The 21,869-nt window shown below is 35.4% G+C and overlaps 1 protein-coding gene and 1 long non-coding RNA gene across 2 annotated transcripts; both read right to left on the bottom strand.

Annotated features, from left to right (window-relative positions):
* Window positions 1-1,136: 1,136 nt before the first annotated feature.
* On the bottom strand, window positions 1,137-20,331 carry LOC119066359. Its single transcript, XR_005085737.1, has 3 exons — window positions 20,319-20,331; window positions 16,981-16,984; window positions 1,137-1,209 (listed from the first exon to the last, which is right to left on the bottom strand). It is a non-coding gene; the product is annotated as an uncharacterized LOC119066359 (long non-coding RNA).
* LOC119066358 lies at window positions 8,521-11,575 on the bottom strand. Its single transcript, XM_037168778.1, has 7 exons — window positions 11,066-11,575; window positions 10,836-10,992; window positions 10,689-10,773; window positions 10,400-10,454; window positions 9,981-10,119; window positions 9,211-9,370; window positions 8,521-9,136 (listed from the first exon to the last, which is right to left on the bottom strand). Exons 1-7 carry the CDS (start codon window positions 11,095-11,097, stop codon window positions 8,631-8,633), a joined length of 1,134 nt encoding a protein of 377 aa, XP_037024673.1. The 5' UTR covers window positions 11,098-11,575; the 3' UTR covers window positions 8,521-8,630.
* Window positions 20,332-21,869: the final 1,538 nt, after the last annotated feature.

Below are 21,869 nucleotides of genomic sequence, written 5' to 3'. Positions count from 1 at the left end.
ATTTTAAGCTATGATAGTGAAAACGAGTTTCTCATATTTTTAGATTATAAATATAAGCGCAGGTTTTAACCACATTTCAGTTGAGAAAAGTCGTCGAAAGTGAACAATTTAGTTCGGGCAAAATACAAAACAGTTTAAAATTTAACCATGAAGTGTTGGATATCCTTGCTCCTCGCAGCAGTTGTTACGATTCAGGTAAGTAGAGCGTTGACAAAATTATGAATTAGAACTTGAATATTTACACATTACATTATACCAGTGCATCAGTGCGCAACCAGTGAAACTCCATGTGGGGAATTTACCTTGGACATTTACTGCCGACAATCTCAGACAGATTTTCGGAGGTTATGGGCAAGTACTCGATGCTATTGTTGTGATAGACAGAGACACCGGCCATAGCAAAGGCTTCGGTTTTGTTACAATGGCTACAGATGTCGAAGCGCATGCAGCTTTTGCAGCACTAAACGAAAAAATGATAGACGGGCGTCGCATTCAGATCAAATTTACAAGTGCGTGACGACCTACATAAGAGGCAAAATTGGAAAATGATAATACGACAAATGGACATTTGGACACACTGCATTGTATGTTGAATCTGTTTAAAAAAAATAAGACGTTTTTTTCTGAAAGTTGTTGTTTCTTGTCTACAAGTTCAAAAAATTGAACTTTTCGATTACCCAAAGAGAGCAAAAGTTGGCGAAATAAAAAGTGACAAAGGTTCCACAAACAGGAAATTTTGCCTCTTCCTGGTAAGCTGATAATTTAGCCGCTGAACCTGATTTGATTGAAGATTTTATGATTATAAAGATACGAAGGAGCAAGAGTGTCAATAAATTAGCTAAAAAGTTGAAGTGCACATAATTTTTGAGAAAAACTTTGAATCAACGTAGAATGAAGGCGGACTGTTTTTCAAATATGCACAGATTGTGAATAGCTTTTCAACTGTTCTTGTACTTATAATTAAAATTATAAAGTTAATTAAGATAAAATACGAATTTAAATTTTCAAATTCTGTGAACATTTCAGTCAAAATCATAGAGGTAGACTACCTAGAGGAATTATGACCCGAAATTCATTGAATAATATGCGACTCACTGTACCTTCAGACCAATACCCTCTCTAGTAAACAAACAGCATTTATTAAGGTGGTAAAGACGTTTGTAAAACTCTGCTACATGTCTACGATTCGTGAGTCTGTTCACTTTAAGTCTTATGAAGAAACAGAGTTTTTTGAACCTATTTTACACCCTAATTCGATTGTTTAAGAGAGTTTGCTTGCTAGATTGGGTATTGATCAGACTCAAACCGCTCCATTCTACACAGACCTTCTGTTTCGGATCTCGCTCTGTCACACTATCGTTGTGTCGTTGAGATAAAGCCGATTTCAGTAGGAAACTCAATACCGAGTAGTATAGGGAAATGATGTTTGGAAACTATAAAGTTCAAGTGCAATAGATTTTTCTTGTTATCTGTTCTCTGTACATTTCTAGTACGTTTCATCATAAAGAAGCTCATGAGTAAAGTTAATTGTGGCGCCTCTACAGGCTTACCGAATTCAAATAAAAGCATTTTCACCGAAACGTATTTGATTTTCGTTTCTACTGCAACTCACGTCACACTAAATGAAACATTTGCTATTTCATTCGAGGCGTCGGCCGATGATCAAAATATTAACTTTTGATGTGTTGTAGAATAAATGGTAAATAAATGAGTAGATACACGAAATAGTGCGTCAGCTGGATGTAAAGGCCAGAGGCCAATACTCTCCCTAGCATCCAAACTCTCTCAAAAAATCGATTTAGAGGGGAAAATAAGTTTGAGAAACGCTGATTTTTAATATGGCTTAAAAACAACATCAACAACACGAGCGAACAAAGTAGCAGTGATTCATAAACGTAGTTACCACCTTACAGGGCCTATTTTAGAGAATTAAATTCCTGAAATTCCCGAAATTCCCGAAATTCCTTAAAATTCCCGAAATTCCTGAAAATTCCCGAAATTCCTGAAAATTCCCGAAATTCCTCAAAATTCTCAAAATTCCTAAAATTATTTCCCCGAAATATATTACAATAATAGTTTGAAGATATTATTTGTTGTAAATACACAACATTTCTGTGATGCGGAACCACCGGAAACCACTGTTTTCTTTGTAAAAAATGTTTGATTTCAGCGATATTAGCGCATATGCGGCAAGATTAAAGTGGAAAAATTTGATTTCTTTTTCTTTTTCGTCAGCTACAAATAACTTCTCTACAAAAGCATTTTTGGTTTTTGGTCTAATTTATTCACCTTTATAGGTAATATTCGATAACAACATGTTTGTATTCATTAAGTATCACTATCACTGACGGATTTTACTTATGGAAGCCTTGCTTTTTTATCCTCTGTGGTATTATTCTTATTGCGTTGGGATCGCCGTTTATGTGTTTGCTCTACTGCTAAGCCTATTTTAAATTGAAGTTAAGTGAAACAACGAAAACAAAAATCTCTAGCAATTTACCAGAAGTACGTTCAGTAGATGTCTGATGTGTACGTGGCAGAGGATCAAGTTTCCTTGCATTGCTACTGTCTTTGATGCTTTCGTTACTGCTGCCTTCGGTACTGGATGAAGTCGAGGGGTTTCTAACGGTACATTCATGTCTCAGGTTTTGATTTGTATCAGCGCTTTGGTTGTTCAAATTCGCGCTATTTGAATCGTCGTCGACGACGTGTGAATCGTCATCAATCGAATCGTCGCTACTGTCAGACTGACTGTTATTCGATATGGTCGAATGTACTTTACGCAAATGACTCTGTATGGCCGATAAGTTCCACTTTGGTGCACGTTTTTTTTGGGGCTTTTTCCCGTCGGACTTTCTTGTATAATAAGTGTCGTACGCTTTACGGGAAACCTTAAACAGGCTGTCACAGCCAACCACAACACATTTTATATTATACGAAATGGATTGGTCCTTGGTATTCTCTTTAAAAGTACTGTAGTCCAATCTATACCTGAAATCGCCGCTGATTACCTAAAATGATCTTTTTGTATGACAGTTGGTAATCACGTATGCGGTTGAATGATTATTTACTGTTTCTGTGGAGTTTTTTTTTTGTATCCAGTCATGTAACTGTTTCAACAAAACCTGAGCATGAGATGGTGTTTCTGCAGCTAAAACATATTTTTGCACTAAATCTGTGTTGAGCCATTACGTGTAATTCTTGATAGTTACCGGTTTCATTACCCGAATGATTGACTGTTGGATGTCCAGTTGTTGCCGGCAAAACATTATCTTTGGACAGAAGCTGCTGACAGTATTCGGCAATTGATTTTAGGATCTTCAGTTGTCCTCCGATGAATTCAAAATTGGTCTGGTCGTTTTTGAATCGGCACAGGTACTCGCCAATCGTATCATCGTCAGCTAACATTGCCTGTTTAAGAGTGTAGCGCAATACGTTTTCCATGTCTTTTATGGATGTCTCGTCCAATTTGCTTAGAGTAACCGCACTGTCATAGTAATTGAATAGCAAAATTTTCTTGATATCCTTTGGAATTCGATAACCAAGGCTTTCCTCCAATTTTTCAAAAAATGCATAGCCGGAGCACTTCTTCACTTCTATTTGATTGCCACTCATTTCAATTAATTATTAATGACGTATTAACGTTAAAATATCTGCAAAGTTCTTCTCGTTAGTAGAGAAATTATCACTCTTCAAAGTTTGTTTATGTTTTGGAAGTTTTGCCAAGTTTGGTCCGTACCCTTCGTTAAAGTTTCAAACAAGGGCGCGCACAGCAATTGTTTTTCGTTAAGTGACATCTCTCTCCTCATGTCTGCGATATGTAGCCTTGTAAAAACTGTCAAAAATTCGCTAGTGACTGTTGACGAATAATTGCTGTACGTGCTCCAATCCAACGAAATGATAACGGCAGCTCAAGCATGGACTTTGCAGGGTCGATGGGTATGGACCAAACTTGGCAAAACTTCCAAAACATAAACAAACTTTGAAGAGTGATAATTTCTCTACTAACGAAGAGAACTTTGCAGATATTTTAACGTTAATACGTCATTAATAACTAATTGAAATGAGTGGCAATCAAATAGAAGTGAAGAAGTGCTCCGGCTATGAATTTTTTGAAAAATTGGAGGAAAGTCTTGGTTATCGAATTCCAAAGGATATCAAGAAAATTTTGCTATTCAATTGCTATGACAGTGCGGTTACTCTAAGCAAATTGGACGAGACATCCATAAAAGACATGGAAAACGTATTGCGATACACTCTTAAACAGACAATGTTAGCTGACGATGATACGATTGGCGAGTACCTGTGCCGATTCAAAAACGACCAGACCAATTTTCAATTCATCGGAGGACAACTGAAGATCCTGAAATCAATTGCCGAATACTGTCAGCAGCTTCTGGCCAAAGATAATGTTTTGCCGGCAACAACTGGACCTCTCATCGTTAATCGCAGAGTCGGTAATTCATGTAAATGTTTGTGTTTCAGTATTATTATGCCCACAACGATGATCGTAATATTCCAGATACGACGCTTGATTTGGACCTAAGCCTGTTTCGTGACAAAGATTTAAATGATGAACTTTCACTGTTCAAACGAATCGGATCGCAACTCATAACTGTCTTTAACGATGCGAAACGTATTACATTGAGTGCTTGGTCGTGGCCATCAAGACAAGTGGCTTCAGAATTCTCTAAGGAGTTTCAAGATAAGGGGAATTTAAATGATGTCAATGTTAATTTCCGTTATTTGACACCGAGTCATCATGCTGATTTGCTGAACACAATTGTTCAGGTTGATCTGCCGAATCTACGATCAAAAATCGAAAATGCAGCTGCCATTTCATTGAGAGTGGACGGTTCAGTGGATAGAACCCAGGAACACAATATTTACGTCGTTGCACATGTAGTGTCGAACGATTTGACATTATCAACGGTTTTTTTGGGGTTCTCAGTCCCTCAGGAAGGCGGTAACGCAATATCATATCACAAAGCGACGAAAGGCGCTGTCACAAATGTAATGCCTTGGAGCGAACTATTCGCACGGATCACGTCCCTTGTTACTGACGGAGAAAATCTCAATACTGGTAATACGAACGGTCTTTGGGCGAAAATGAAAGAAGACAGAAATCAATCAATCAGCAATATTCCACTTCTTTTAATATGGTGCGTGGCTCATAGAATCAACCTGGCGTGGAAGGATTTGTATAGTGATTTAACAGTGATCCATGACATCATTAAGGACGCTAAAAACTTGTCTTCCTATTTCCATGCATCTGGCGAACGAACACGGAAATTAAAGAATATTTCGTTATACAGTCCAAATGAATTCCAAAAACTCGTTCGATATCCTGCGTACTTTGAAATACGCTGGACAGAATTTACCCACCGTTTATTTACTTCTGTGTTACGGAATTGGAAAGCATCCATTCAATACTTTGAAAATGAAAAAGAAGTTGGCCTAAAGACGCTCTGGCTTAATTACGATCGCATGCACCTGCTCTCATTTATAACAGATGTGTTAACCTTAGTTAAAGCTTTCCAAAAAAGTTGTGAATCAGACTCAGTTACGCTGGCCGAAGTGTTGCTGATGAAAAATAAGCTTTTCGCAAAATTGGAGAAATTGAAAAAGGATCCATTAGTAGACGGCTGGGAGCATTCGTTTTTGTCAAGTGTTGATCTGGATGACAATTCTTTCCATGGCTACACATTGTGGAAAATGTCAAGCCGAGGAAGATTGCGGAACAGGAAAATTTTCGATTTTAAAACCAGAACACTTATACTAGACAAATTGGTTGGATTTACTAACAATAGGCTGGACAGCGACATTGCGACTCAAGAAGCATTGCAGCCGTTGTATAAAATTTCTCAAGAGACATCTGTTGCAGCTCTAGAAACTACTCACTCCATAATAGCACCGGACTTAGACAAAAATGAATTTATTAGTCAATATTTGGACGCAGCAGAATTGTTTGATTCGCAAGTCAGCATGGACTACGAACAAAAGTTAAAACTGCTTTCGACACACGCATTCATCACCGTAAGAACTGGATTAGCCCGTGCATTAGCTGCAAAACCACACTCAGCTGACGTGGAAAGGTTAATACGTATGTGCTTGTCTTACTTAAGTCATATAGTTATATTGGTTATCGTAAATTATGCGAATTACAGATGTTTACAACCAATTCAAAGATGTGGACCGTTCTTCGTTGTCACCCATAAGCCTTTTCAACTATTTATATATCAACACAAACATGAAAACGCTTGAAGAATTTGATCCTAGTCCTGCTGCAAAGTTATGGGTAAATAAAAAACGACGACGACCTCAGTCCAATACAACTTCTACAACGAAAGAACAAGAATGGTTCACTGGAGTGTTTCCTGCTGCCGAAAAACGCCGAAAAACAAAGGAAGACGCAAAAATTAAATTTTAATCAGTTTTTCTGTGCTCATTTCGCTATTAAATACATTTACAGTGGTTTTGTGTCGCAATTTTGCATATAATTGAAAGTGAAAATTCCCGAAATTCCAAAAATTCCCGAAATTCCCGAAATTCCAAAAATTCCCGAAATTCCTAAAAATTCTCAAAAATTCCCCTAAAATAGGCCCTGCCACCTTAATAATTGTAGTTTGGTTGCTAGGGAGTGTATTGCAGAGGCCAGATATTATGCTTGCTGAAGAAGTCTAACGTTCTTTGTCAGAATACAACAAGTTATTTTTACTGTTGTCGTCTTGTAAGATTTTCTCTCAATATTACCTAAGGTGTCACTATAATTGTTCAATTTGTTAAATACATGAATTGTTAAAATTGTGCGATTGAGATTTAAAATTGTCCTTTTAGTTTTATGGATGATAAAGTCACTGTAAATACCACAGCAATATTGATACGTTTGTTGAAACGAATTCCATAATTTTCTTTTTCTTTCAATTTCGTACCAAATTTCGCTGCAGGCTCAGCTCAAGACCATCGATTCACATTGCCCATCCAAGCAGAATCACACTTACACTCTCGAACACAATTTAACAAGCGATACAAAGGGAACCCTAATCATAGCCTATGATTTGCAAAAACATTTATTATTTTGTAGAGATTACAGAATCACAAAACAGATGTTCAGTTTCCCAGCATTTCCTTGGATCAGAAAATGGTGTATGTACTCATGTTCAATGGACTTTAGCTGTCAAAATCGGTACTTGTGATTTATTATGGTATAACACAGGGTAAAGGGATGCATACATACCTATACTGATTACATATATGAATGCTGGATGTTATTCCCTTACCGTATAGTCAGTCTCTCCACCATCGGATATATGTGGTGTGTACATGAAAATACTTTTGTATACAATCGCAATATTTAGCACGATTTCCATTTTATGTTTCCATTTTGGTTAAATGATTTTTCAAAAAAGAACCGGACTCATTTGAACTGTACATCGCGTTGCAAGTAGAAGAATAAATTTTCATCAATATATTGGCAACCATTTCACTGGTAATCGTAAATATTATTCATGTGATGCGATTCTGTATAATATTCCCGTTCTAGTGACGATTCTGTATACTTAGTCGTTATGAAGCTTTCGTATTTACCATCACATCAGGAAATTAAATATGGCAGAGGTTTCGAAGGCGTTTTTATGAGAGTGTATAACATTGCGACGAATGATGAGAATTACAATTCTAGGGTTCGCTTGGGCTAGATACATTACAATGGAGGGTCAATACTATTGACTCAATAGTCGCCACAAGCTGTAATTTTGGTCGTTAGCACAACATGACTGCAGGTTTCTTAGAGATTAAATTAGAGACTATGCGGTATTAAGATTTTTCATCATATTTTCTCCTTGAAATTTTGTGTCAGAAGTTCGAATATTTTGTCAAAAAAATGTAACATGAGACTAGTGTCTGCATAGGAATAGCAAACGTTTCACTCAGCTTATTGTAGTATTTTGAGCTGTAAAACGATTTCATTTTCTGTAACTTCCTTTCTTTGTTCGGAATAAAACAGAAAACCATTTATTGTCTGCCCCATGCGAAAGTTGACCATTACATAGCAGTTTGCCCGTTATGAAAATGATCCTTTACATGAAGAATATTTTGGTTCATTTTACGTGAATTCGAATAGACTTTTTTCTGAGAATTGAGTTTTGAGTCGATTAAAAATAGCTTACAAGAAGGCTAATTCATCAATTCGGAAACATACGATACTCGCAAACTCACGTTTGTGTTTTTGATCAACAAGCTTCAGTAACCGTATTTCGTGAAGGGTCTCAAAAAACACACTTCTGAGTTTGAGAGCGTCATGAAGTTATTACCTCATGTAATGATTCGCAGCATACAATGTAATCTAATGCTTCCAAAAGGAGAAGAAAATTTCACTATCATTTCTTCGATGGCGTAACAAAATGCCTTTTGATTTCAAAAAGGATAGGAATTCAAGATCACACATGCCATTCACTGCCATTCTAATATAGTTTGAAAAAGACCAAAAACAACGCAACATTTCTATAACGACGTCTTATATTATTTGAAATTATACAAAAACGATAATCAGTTCAGGTCATAAAAGAAGAGAAAGAAAAGTCTTCAATATTTAAACGATGAAGATACAAAAAAAAATCTGACAATATAGTCTAGAGCACAATAACAAGCGGACCATCATATAAGATTTGATCACCGTAGCGAACACCACCGCATTCGTCAGCATCTGATACTACACTTATCGGTAGTAATTGTAGCTGTTCATAAGGCATATTCGAAGCCGCCCGACCAACGTCAGTCGCAGTTAATTGTTTCACATTCACGGGAAACGGTTTATCGTTCCACAGAAAGTTGGACTGTGTTATCGTATCGCAGAATACCAGAATGATTGGCGGTTGCAACGAAGCGCCGTTATCTTTTTCGGATAGATCCACACAGCCGAACACTTGTTTGTTGTTCACGTACATTCCCTCAAGGAACGGTTGCTTGTGGAACAAAGTGTCGGCATAAATCTGTTCGATTCGTGTACGTGGTTGATTCACCAGATAATGTGATGCCATTATCAATTCCGTAATTTCATTTAAATTCAATATCGTGATGTCATCAGGAACCAGCTCACACGGTGCAACGGTTTTGCTTTGTAGATCGATTTCGGCCACTGAATGAGTTCGTGAAATGAAATTGAATTAGATTCCGCTTCCTCGCAATCCGCAGACCATATAAACAACTCACCGATATGGGCAATATTTTGTTGAACCTTTATGAACGACGAGACTTTCGGAACTCCTCCGAATTTACGAATCAAGGCACCCATTGTCTCACTGGCTCTTTCTTGTATGTCTGGAATGCCGGTCGTCAATTCAATTATAAAGACACGTTCGCCAAAAATGAACTGAAATTTGTTGATTTTGAATTAGTTGATGAAATCGTTGCTTATAAAGGAATAGGGGAGGTAGATGAAGTGTGAAACTGGGGAAGTATCGAAAGCCACCTTTTCAATTTAAAACAAGAGTCTATTGACAAGCCTAAGGTACTCACTAATTCTAAGGTACTCACGGAAAAAGGGTTAGGGTAAAACAATCCACATATAACGGATCGTTTTCGCAGGGGGCAAATTGCTATGTTATGGTCAACTTTCGCATGGGGCTGGAGTAAATTGTTTGAAATACTCAAAATGAACTGAACTGAAGTGGAACCTGGCGAATAAATCTCAAAGAATTTTGGAATGGAATGGAATGCCTCGAAAATTACAGAGATCGTTTTTCAAAATAAACGTTACAGAGTCAACACATTCTCAAGGGGATATCATAAATACGAGATTTGAAGATTACATTTTCGACATTTCGATACAGAGGGAAGAGTGTTATTGCTGTGAGAATCACGATAACCACGAACGTTGATGACCCGGTATTGATTGGCATTATGTATGGCCAACAATACCCAATTTGGAATTAGGTGCCCCATCCGCATCTGTCGGTCGCAAATATAAATTATGAACTCACCGACACATACTGGAACCGTTCTTCTTCATACAATCTGCCGTAAAGGATGATTGGGGACATCATTTTATATTTTACACAAGCGAGGTGTAGGGCTTCGTAGAAATTATCACAAACTTCGGCTCCGTCGGTCGTCTTTGATCTGAAATGTAGCAAATCACGAACGGTCAGCAACTTGACGATATTAAATTCAAGGAAATGAAATAATTAAAAAAAATAAATTGGATAAAACTAAACGAAAGATACACACACGATAAGAGACAGGTTCTGCGATGAGAATTCGGGTTTTAATGTTCTAGTATGTACGTTGAAACCAGTTTTACGAATAGACGATTTCACCCGAACTTGACCGAACCGGAAACTTCGATTTTTCGAGCTAACGTATAAGGTACGGAAGGAAGTGTTGTTCTGTCTTTACTTACACAATTGAAGTTGCAGCTTCAATTTTGTCGATGGTGCAGTTCATGGTGTTACAGTCTGAAGAAAATAATAATATAACAGATGTCGTTCATACTTCAGATCAACGCACTTCAAGCAAAAGTGGTACTCTAAATAGGGTACTGAAACTTGACAGTGCTCCATACAAAATTTTACACTGTAAAAAGAGTGTGGATAAAATTTCATAAAATTTCAAATAGTACTCTATTTGGCAGCTGTCATTAATAGCACTTTTGCTTGAAGTGCGTTGTTCAGATTTAAAAGTCTTCTTACCACGATATTTTCTAACGTGTTTAAGCAACAACATTGAAGATCGTCGGATCGACTTTTCGACTGAGTCTGTGACGGTAGCTCTCATCTGGAATATTTCAATGGAGTAGAATCTAATTGACGTTACAAGTATGTGTCATGAAATCTAACTTCTTTCACGGTAGTCCAGAAAGAGTCTCCGATAAAGCGTAGCTTAGTAGGCATTTTGTCGCCTTTCTTTGACTTTTTCGCTGATTTCCATTTTGATGAGCTTTGGGTTAATATTGCTGCCAAAATACCGTCAACATCATCGATAGCCTTGACGAGGCTAAAATAACAAAAATGTTCAAAATTAATTATGAAAAAAGATGATAATTTGGCGGCTGTTTTTGACAACTCACGAGTTGGTGGAGGTGACTTGAGTGGTGCACATCTTTTAACAATTTTCTTTTCTTTTATTTTTTTACAAACACACAACAAAACTTTAGAATCCACTGAGGGAAATGTTCACAAAACAGTAATATTGAAGATACGATAGCCAGCGTCAGAACTATTCATTTATTTAGTGGATTCATTTGAAGGCACACAAAGTGCGTACACCGGTGTTGAGTGGGCTAATGTAAGTGTCAATTCTGATTAAATTATCGTAAAGGTTATGTTGCCTGGATGAATCACGAGGTGAATCATCATTGGCGGTACTCGTATTGGCGGTCAGTTTTGGAATCGTTTCTTGTTGCAAATCAAACCAAACTTGTAATGTAGTTCACTTTGCTTATATTTGACCGAAGATAATCGTTTTTCAAAATGATTTGGAAAAATGTGCAACGTCTCAGGTCCTAGAACGTATTGATTGATTGATTTTTGTATGTTTTTAAATTCCTTTGGAAACATTTTTCTGTAAAGAATAAGTCGGAAACAAGAGGGTTTACGCGTTGTGTCCATGGACCTCTATCTACATATTAACCTTTCAATCATTAACAAGCAAATCAATATATTTAGAATTTCGGTCATAATTCCTCTAGGTAGTCTACCTCTATGATATTAACTATTGGATCTACTACTTCATTCGATCTCAGTATTTTCGCAAGAATGATTTCAATTATTTTACTTCATTTTTTTGAACATGCATTTTTCTGTATAGGTCTGTCAAGGCCATACGAATTGTCAAATTACTGTCAAATTTCATCCATAGAGTCATAACATCATCAATATTTATGTGAAAACCGATCTCTGTGGATGAAATCGTGTTCGTTCGGCCAGTCAAAATTCTTGCCTACAGTTACTTGGAACATACCTATAATACCGAATTACTCCGAGCTTGTCGTTTATTCTTGGAGTTGTTTGTCATCGATAACAGGTTATAGCCCCGAAAAAGATTAATGGTTGGGTTATTTTCCTAGCAAAAGCTTGTGTTGCTGAGTTTTAGTAAATACGAGCCGAAGACGATTCTGGCAATTATCTCTCGACATTTGTGTATTTGCAGTTAAAATAAACGGATTGGCAAGGCTCGCACGTAAAGCTCTTCTACATCAGTGTTTTACTATTCCGATAAACTCATAAGCACTCATAAGTTCATTTAAAAACTGGAATCGACACTCGATTACTACTAATTCTGACCAGTGCTTAGATCGATATCTCTACATTTTGAGGTTCTGTGATTGAAAGTCTGATTCCAATTTGTAGACTTTTCATTGAAAAAGAAAAGCTACGACGTCGACTTTCTTCTCCATATCGGGCGTTTCTTAATATTATGATAATTTTTTCAATAAAATGAAATTATTCAAGAAATACGATCTGTTCGTTTGTGCCTGTCTTCTCGTTGTCATCGCGTCATCGGAATATAAAATTACGCACATTCTATCACTATACGTTAGCTGCATTAGAAAACTTTTCTGATTTGATAATAAAATGAAAGGAAAATAAAAATAAAAAGAAAAAAAAATTAAATTTATTCTCACTGAGCTGAAAACATGAAATTAAATTATCAACATTGTTGTTTTGCAACTCGAATATCTATTAGAATGTTGGGAGAATGTAACTTCATTTTGAATGGAGATATGCCGGCGTGTGTATTTTACATAAAAGCGTTTTCTCTTCCTTATCAAGTTAAAATATAATCAATATGTTACACCGTTTTGTTCCGCAAGGAAAAGAAATTGAAATGAAATTTCTCGAACAAGATTCAATTTGTCAACGAAACCAATACATGACGAGAATATTAAGTGTATACACCGTATCTCAGCATCCCATGTACATGGTTTCGTTGAAGGATTGTAGTATAAGACAAGGTGCGAACAAAAGTTTAAAAAAAGAACGTCGTGATGTTATTTGAACTATGGGCTATGTGTTTCTGTATATCACTCCTGGTATCAGTCTAGATGTATGGGAGTGGAGATTAATGTATATAACTAAATTTGAAGAAAAAAAGGGGGATGAAATTCTTTTTTTTTAATTTAAAACAGTGAAATGAATATATAACAAAAATATAATAAATTGAGTTTTCCCCGACGGTCATCTTCGAGCTATTATTTGACATTTTAGATGGGCGCACAAAAATGTATTTATTTAAAGTCACGTTCTTCAAACAGAATGGGAGATTGAAAAATGATTTTGTTGAATTTTTATTTTGTTTTTTCTTATTAAATTTCACCGAGTATATACAACCCAGCACAGAGGACACTTTTACTTCCAAAAAGCGAAACGCAATTAGGCTAATTTATTTTGATGCACAGCGAAAATCTAGCAAGACAATTAGTCTCTACCGTTTCTACCATCTTTAGACATGACATGACATCGGATTATTTGTCTAGAAAGTTAATGAAAATAATTTTTGAGAAAAGAACGGAAACGTTTCATTTCAATTGTATTTCAACCCTAAATGAAAATGAAAAATTGGAATGTGACTTCTCAAAAGTCCTAAACATTCAAAAAGGAAGCTTTCGGTAAGACTAAGTGAGAAACACTCACGGTGGAAATTGAGCAAAAGAAATTATTGGACTTCCGATGCGAACCAATGATAATTTGTTCTATGCACCACGAAGATTGAGAGGCTTGGGACTCTTGAAATCAAGTTGGGAAGTTCATCTCCAACATTTTGCCATTGCAAAGAAATTGTCGAATATTGACGACGGTCTGTTCCACGAAGTATACGATTGCTCAAACGAAATGTCGAATTGCATCACATCGCTTGGTGTCGAAGGTGACTCAACAAAAACGTTACGTCAAGCTCTGCGGCTGAAATGTTATGAAAATTGGTGTAATTTAAAATACCAAGGATCAGGAGTTATCCATTTTCAAACATACACTCCTAGCAACGACTTCATCTATAACAAAAACTCATTATCATCATCAGAATGGGTTGTGCCTGGTAATGTCTGTTCTTCCGCCCTCTGTCGCAAATGTGGTAGAGAGATTGAAACTATTGCTCATGTAACCGGAAGTTGCCAGTCAAATACCCAGTTAATCACCGCCCGGCATCACAAGATGAAACATCAGCTTAAGGGTCTTTTGGAAGAAAAAGAATTAAAATGTTTCGAAGAGGTATATGCAATCGATAACGAAGGACGGTCGAGATTCAGCGACATTGTGGCTTTTGATACAAAGTTGAAGAAAGCGTATGTTATCGACCCGACGATCCGTTATGAAGTGAACGATCATGAACAAGATATGAAAATTGTCAACGAAAAACGTTCGATATATGAAGGATGCATTCCATTTTACAAGGAAAAGTACAAAAACACATACAACTACAGTGACTGGGCAGTAAAAGGGTTATGGTTCGGAAGTAGAGGAACATTTGGCGAGAGCGTTTTAAAATTTTTCGATCATTTTAGGCTAAACAAATCTAAATTAAAGTCAATGACAGAAGAAATTTTAAGTGCAACAATCCATATCATACATAATCACATTTATAATTAATTTAAAACTAAAACTCTAAATTCAACATATTGTTAGTAATTATAATATCTTTTGATCGATCGATATGCTGTGTAGTAAAGCAACCTAATTTAATTGGGCAGCACATTTATTGTTAAAATAAATTATTCTTCTTCTACCCTCTCTAGCAACCAAACTAGGAAAATTCAGGTGGTAAAACTGTATTCTGTCATAGAAAATTTTACAATTTTAACAATAAATTAAATGAAGTAAGAGCAACGATGTCCTTTTTTGTGTTGAAGATATTAAGTCTACTGTTACCCTTTCGGTGTTCGAAAATGAATAATTTGTTGTTCTGACGTCTTTTTTTGTGAGTTGCTCAGTCATTTTGGTGTGCAAAAATGAAATGAGGTTTAAAATTTATCTTTTTCGCGTGACATCAATATTGCTTTGAAAAAGAGCGCGGCACGGCAACTCTATTAAAAATAAGAGTCAGTGTCACATTTTTCAAAATAAGGTGGTATTTTGACTGTCTCAAAACGAAGTTTGGTTGCTAGGGAGGGTATTGGCTTTTACTCTTTTCGATCAATTCACAGTTTTTTTTATATAGAAATTTATTTTGTTACGTGGCGAATGTTACGAGATGTCATTACACGAACCACGAATTGAAGTGGGGATTGAAGTTTTGACCAAGTCGACATAGAACGTTACTCTAAGCAAAAAAAATTGTTCTAGGTATGCCTCTAAGATGCACAGATTTTTTTAATAAAATTAATTTAGTTTACAAAGTACGACCCAAAATCGACCCAATATTGTCAGCCGCCTTAAATGTGCCGGAGGACGTTTACAGTCTCGATGAAAATAAATATGTGTAAGCTGTTCTGCAGCAAGAACTACATGGGTATCGACAATTCTGAGCAAAAGAATTTCTAAAAATAGTGTAAAATCAAAAATTTAGGACCGCTATTTTGTAAATTTCTTACTGTGGGTGTACGTTTCGAAGTTTAGACGAACTTATAAAAAAATCAATGCATTTTAGAGACATACATTGAAACAATTTTTTGTTTGTAATACTGTTTTACGTCGATTAAAAATAACTTGTCAAAACTTCAGTCCCCCATTAAAGTTATTCGATCCATATACGGCATATTTTCTGTTTTAAGAGTTTGTAAAATCTAGATTTTCATTTGTTTAACGAAGGTGTTGTGGAATCAATTACCACAATCACAACAAATCCCAAATAAGAAAACATGTCGATTTTCACTTATCTCTATGTGTAATAGAATTCTTCTTTGAATTGAAGAGGTTTTAGAAGCTTTGGTCTTGTCTTTCCCTTTGAAAATTAAAAGAATGTGCATCAAAATTCTCAATAAGCTTAAAGCTCTCAATAGATCAAATACGTTGTTTAAAAAAAAACAGTACCGACATCTACCAACATGCATGTATGGCGTACATTGTACATACAAACAGATCAAAAATGTATCTAATCTGTGTAGAATCAACGTAATTCATTGTTCTTCCTGTCGTAATTAAACATAAACTCCACCCTCTTACCTCTCTGAAAGGGATTACAATGTACTACACCATAAATACGTACGTACGTACACCCTAAATATTTTTATTCTTTCAAACAAACACAATCAATGTTCAAAATTCGACGCGCAGTTTGTGCTGTATCAACCCTAAGTTAAATCTTATTTTTCTTGGTTTCTGAGCCGGGCTTATCCAGTGTATTAAACCGAAAAGTATACATATGCTATTTTTCACGGTATTATGTCTCAATGATATTGTATTTATGGTTGGTTCAAGAACTGGCTGGCTGGTGTAGTACAAATGGGACCCTTTCATTGATGCACAATGTGAATATTGAGTTGCAGTTTTTTGTTTTGTAGGATAGATTTTCATTTAAACTTGAAACACCAAGTGTAAAACACAACTACGAAACTGATTCTTTGAGCCCATTCGCTGAAAGATCTCGATTAAATATTAAGGGTCGGGCTGGCCATACTGGGCTAGATTTTTTTTGCATACAAGTGCGGTGCGCTTTTTGATAGTCAGAGCGGCCCTGATGGTATCGAATCTGTTACTTCATTCTTTCCAAGTATTTTTATGTGTTCAACACAAACATTTTTATTTCATTAGTTTTAACATACAATTCAGCACACATCACAGAATGTATCGTTTGTTTTTGTCAGCAGATGTCAAAGGTTGCAAAGAGAGAAGTCGATTGTTGCATTTCCCTACACACACCTCAAATTATTGTAATTGTTCAGCGTGGAATCTTGTTCATAAAATATCAATTATATTGTTCTCTGTGCACACACAAGAATACCCATCACCATTTCCAACGCATAAAAATTATGTGAAAATGCAAAACTCTTTATATTTCAATTACACGCAATAACATGAAAACTTTTCACTTGAGAGTAAGATGTTAGACAAAACTTTTCTCAAAGAAAGCCAATTACCCTTAAACAATTGGGTACATTTAAGTTGTTCGTATTTAGTCGGTCGTCATCTCAATTTTCTTCAAATTTACATTCTATTATTGTAGGGAAAAACTTTTTAAGTTTAAAACATTGTTCCAAGTTTTGGTATGTTGTCAGCAGAGAGAAGATAATATGATAATAAAATGTAATATTCGGTTATACTTTTGGAACACAAATGAGTTGAATGTGTGTGTTCGAGAGGAAGAAAAGTTTTTATTGTGATAACCGAATCCTATCAACAGGATAATGTCAGTTCTGAATGAATTTTTAAATCAATTACTTTGCACTTGTTTCGGCCACTTGGAGCACGTTCTGGTCTGATTCTGCATTATCGTGTTAAAAACGATTTCAAGGTTTTGTTTAGTAGAATTGACTAAGGAGTAAAATATGAAAAGATTGAATTCACAACTGTAGGTCCTTTCCAAATTGAATTTGCTCGAAATAAATATATTCACGAGAATTCAAAGCAAAACGGGGCAATTGAGAGTAATCGAAAGGAAAACTCTGTAGATAGTCTAAACTGATTTCTGATCCCTTTTCTTCCAAATCAGAGCAATCTGAATACAGTTTTAATGTCATCCAAATGTGTGTCTAAGATTGCTGCAGCTGTTTTACCAGCTGGTTCACTCATACATGCGCAGTGCTTTACGTCTTTACTCGACGCAGTGTTTCTAAGGTCATGTTGTCGAAATTTTGCGTGTTTCGTTGAGTGAAATAGCTTACACATCTTTTGGTAATGGTGAAAATGGATGCTAGGGTGAATGTATGCCTCGCCCAAGGCCTATCCATTTTCCATCATTTTTCTCACAGATAAGTAATCTACTAAGGCATGTAAGCGAGCATAAACTAACAGGGTGATTGTATGAGTGGACCAGCTGAAACTTTTTAATCACTAGTTTGGTTTACAGTGGCTGTTGATTAAACAATTACCAGTATTTTCAATTTTTAAGCTTAGACCTGTCCCACTCTTGTCTTGTGGGTGTGTTGTGTATGTGTAGCCTATAGATAGTTACTAGTGCTCGGAAATTCTCAAAAGTTTCTTAGAGTAAATAAACCAATAAAAAACTGAACCCGCAAAACGTAGTATCAATCAAATCTCCAAGGCCAAGCTTTATTGCAAAATTCTTGTTAATACGGATTGACATACCCAGGAAACTTCTTTCAAAATATTTTCCTATTTTCATCCATTGATTGTCGTTCGCAGCGTTATTATCTGTTTCCGATTTCTCCAAAGATTATTTTACTTTGCGCCTTTTCAAAATATTTTTCCACATGAGATGACAAGTGTCATAAAGTTTGTTGTTTCTTTCTCATAAAAGCACCACTTCACCATTCTGTGTGTTATATTATTTTTCCCTTCTCCTCATCCACCTGCAAAATTTAATCCTATTGAACAGACCTATCTCATTTTAAAAATTTAGTACATAAAGTATACAATTTCAATGATATAAAACGAATTCAATTTTCATTCAAACTCCATGGGATATTCAAAAAGATAGTGTGGCCGATGATATGATCAAAATTCAAATAATATGTTACATAAATATGACATTCTGAAAACATAAACCGATAGAGTCGTTTGGGGAATAAGCGCGCGGAATTGTAAATGGTAAAATGGTCTAACGGGTTTGTCATAAAACCTTTTACAGATATTGAATGTGTAATAACGTATTTTATTTAAAACCATTTTCATATCAAAAGACTCTCGTGTCCTCATGGACAATTTTGCCATGAAAACGAAATGTATTCGGTTCTATGATGGTGACTCTCTTCTCTTATTAGGACTTTTGAAAATATAAAATTTTATTCACATGTTATTTCTGGTTGATGGCAGGTAGAGCGGTTTGCATGAGATATCTTTTGGAAATTAAATTTCCATTTACAAATCAAGCAATAACACTGCACTCAATCTCAATATTATTTGGTGACATCTTTTGAATTTCAGGTCAACTTCATCGATAAATCCTCCACAAGAAAAGATAGGGATGGGCTCTCCTGGCATCTAGGGCTAGAGAAGAGGTTGACGAACCATAAAATGCAGTTTCTGCCTTTTTTCGAAATACCTTCTGTTAGTTTATTACATCTAAAGTCGATTTAGTTAAATCATAAAATATTATTACCATGCTGATTGAATACAATTGAATACTAATTGAATACAAAAATAAAAATTTTAAGGTTCTGTCCACAGATTCTCTGAAAGAGTCTGGCAAATGTAGATGAGTGGATAAAATACCAAACTCCAAGTGGATATCCTTATATATATGCATATTGCAACTTCTAATAATCACTACTTAGACTCTGCTTCACGCAATCATATTGCAACTGATAAATATCGACAACAGTCATCAGAATATACAATGAGTTTTGGTTAGTGTGGTTATAAACGCACGATACTAATAGTGAAGTAATAGATTTTGGGTCAAACACCAGGAGATACTTATTCGTACAAATGAAGTAACAGATTTAACGATTTGTTGAAATGCACTTGTCGTTTGGAACGAAACATTTGAATTGGAAATTCGTTGCTTCGAGTAGCCGAAGGAAATGATATATTTGCACGACTACTCAAAACTACTTCCAAGGATATATTCTCCGTCCAATATGAAAAATACAATTCGTGCATACAACCATCGATATAATATAGGGTAGATAAGTAATGTCAAAGTAACTTTATGCGGAAAGATCACATGGATGTATGTGTAACGTAACTTATGTTTTGAGAAAGCGCGCGAAATAATGTCATACAAATATTTGAAAATATTTGAATCTCTGCATTTCTCAATTTCCTTTTTCTCTTCGTTTTGTGTTGTGATTCGTATTTTTTGCACTGGGTAAATCCACGTATTTTGTGACAGAAATTTTTCTCTTTCACTCTCACAACATCACCATTGTATTGTAGCGATGGCGCTCTACAATATGCATAGTCACATTTGGTAACATGACTTACAGTATGTTTTTTCGCATCTTCTTTGGTGCGTATTCGTACATCAAAAAGAGACAAAATTCTGTTTGTGTAACATGACTTACGCTGGAATTTCCCGTGTGCTATATTTCCGAAATTTCGTTCTTCGTGTCTCATTATCTACAGTATATTATATCGATGCATACAATGGACTAAAAGTCTTTTTTAGCGTATTCGATTCCGATTCCAGACAGAGCAGAAGGCTAAAAAAGACTTTTAGTCCTAGATACGAACTATACTATTACTCGCAGCATACCCCAGAAGCTCGTTTTCCGTTTTTAAAAACCTTCCTTGTTGGAATAAAAATTTGCCTAATTTTAGTACTACTTTTGAAGTAGAGGGAAAGGGAACCCTGAAAGATATAGCTAATCGGATGTATAAAATAAGGACTTCCAGTTCCAAAAATCTTAGACCTAGAATCTAATACTTCTACGGTACAGCATTCTGAATAATAATTTATCGACAATGTTCTGTTCGATGTCACGTCCGATGCATAGAAAAGCAATATACATTCATACGGAATACACACCGTTCATGTATAAACCAATAAGACTTCAACTACTCCATTTCTTATGATTGCGACTTTTTTTCGACATATTTATTATTCATATATCGATTTGAAAATAATAATAAAAAAAATTGTATCTATGAAAAGTGACTGGTTGATATTTGAATGGCTTTTATTTCAATAATACGGTGTATTATATGCAAACATACACACGTATGTCAAAATATATCCTTTTTTTTATTGCAAAAGCGGACATTCGTCAATTTCATCAGCAATAAAATATGAATGTTCGTTCTGTGTAATAAATATATCATGTGCGTTATCCCTTTTTTTTTTGATATCTCAAACGAATGAAAAAATAATTAGGTCTCAGAAGAGCTACTTCCCAAATTTGGATTAGAATTTTTTTAGACATTGAAAACAGGTTGAAATCTAAAATGATTTAACAAAGCTTTCAGCTTCAAGGCTATGACAACTAAATTCCAATCACAGATGAGCGACAAATAAAACTTTTAACGTCTCTTTGTTATATTCGTAATAATTTTTCATTTTCGCTTCATTTTCCCCATAAAATTAATATCTCATTCTTAATCTTACAAGATTTAATTGAAATTTTTCTTCTATGAAAATCAAGTCAAGCAGAATTTCCTAACATCCAATGAATACAAATTTTACGACTTGATCACTGCCGTGTGTCTGTTTGTTGTATATTATATACGTAGATATCTGTTCTCAGTTCTGTTTCTCTGTTTCTCTTACATTCATGAAAGAAATATAGTTAAAGCTGGATATAGGTTTTATGTTATGTACATCGTTCCATATTGTACGTGTGTATTAAAGTAAAACGAATCTGGGGAAGACCTAAAATAAAAGACATAAGCGGTAAACGGTTAAGAGAAAATCTGCAGCAAACCTTTCTTTCATTATTATTCTCGTAACGTGGAAATTCCTCTAGGAAAATAATCAACAATCATATGTTTCGTTGGATCTTAATACATGGAGTCAGTGTTCATATTGTTTACAGTTTTCGTATTGCTGTATATTTGTTGTAGTGAGACTAAAGCTGGACCCAGAGTGTGAATAATGTGGTAAAATTTGATAGAAGTCCACCTTCTCACTCACTTACGTTGAAATATTTAATACAAATTCCCAATTCATTCGGTAAACACGACTTATTTAGTAACAAGACACAAATCAAAGAAAAACAAAAGAAAATCGAGATCAGTTCAATTAATCAAAGTTACCGATTAATTTTATATTAAAGATTACTTTATTAACATTGCACAGACGTGTAATCGAGTCTCTCACTGCTATTGTTTAATGTATCACTTGGTTGTTATTCACAAAATCTTTTACTTCACTTGTAATAG

Source organism: Bradysia coprophila, chromosome IV, assembly GCF_014529535.1.
Source record: "Bradysia coprophila strain Holo2 chromosome IV, BU_Bcop_v1, whole genome shotgun sequence".
NCBI classification, from domain to species: Eukaryota; Metazoa; Arthropoda; class Insecta; order Diptera; family Sciaridae; genus Bradysia; species Bradysia coprophila.
Note: the sequence above shows the minus strand (reverse complement) of the source record. Positions and strands in the feature narration are given on the sequence as shown.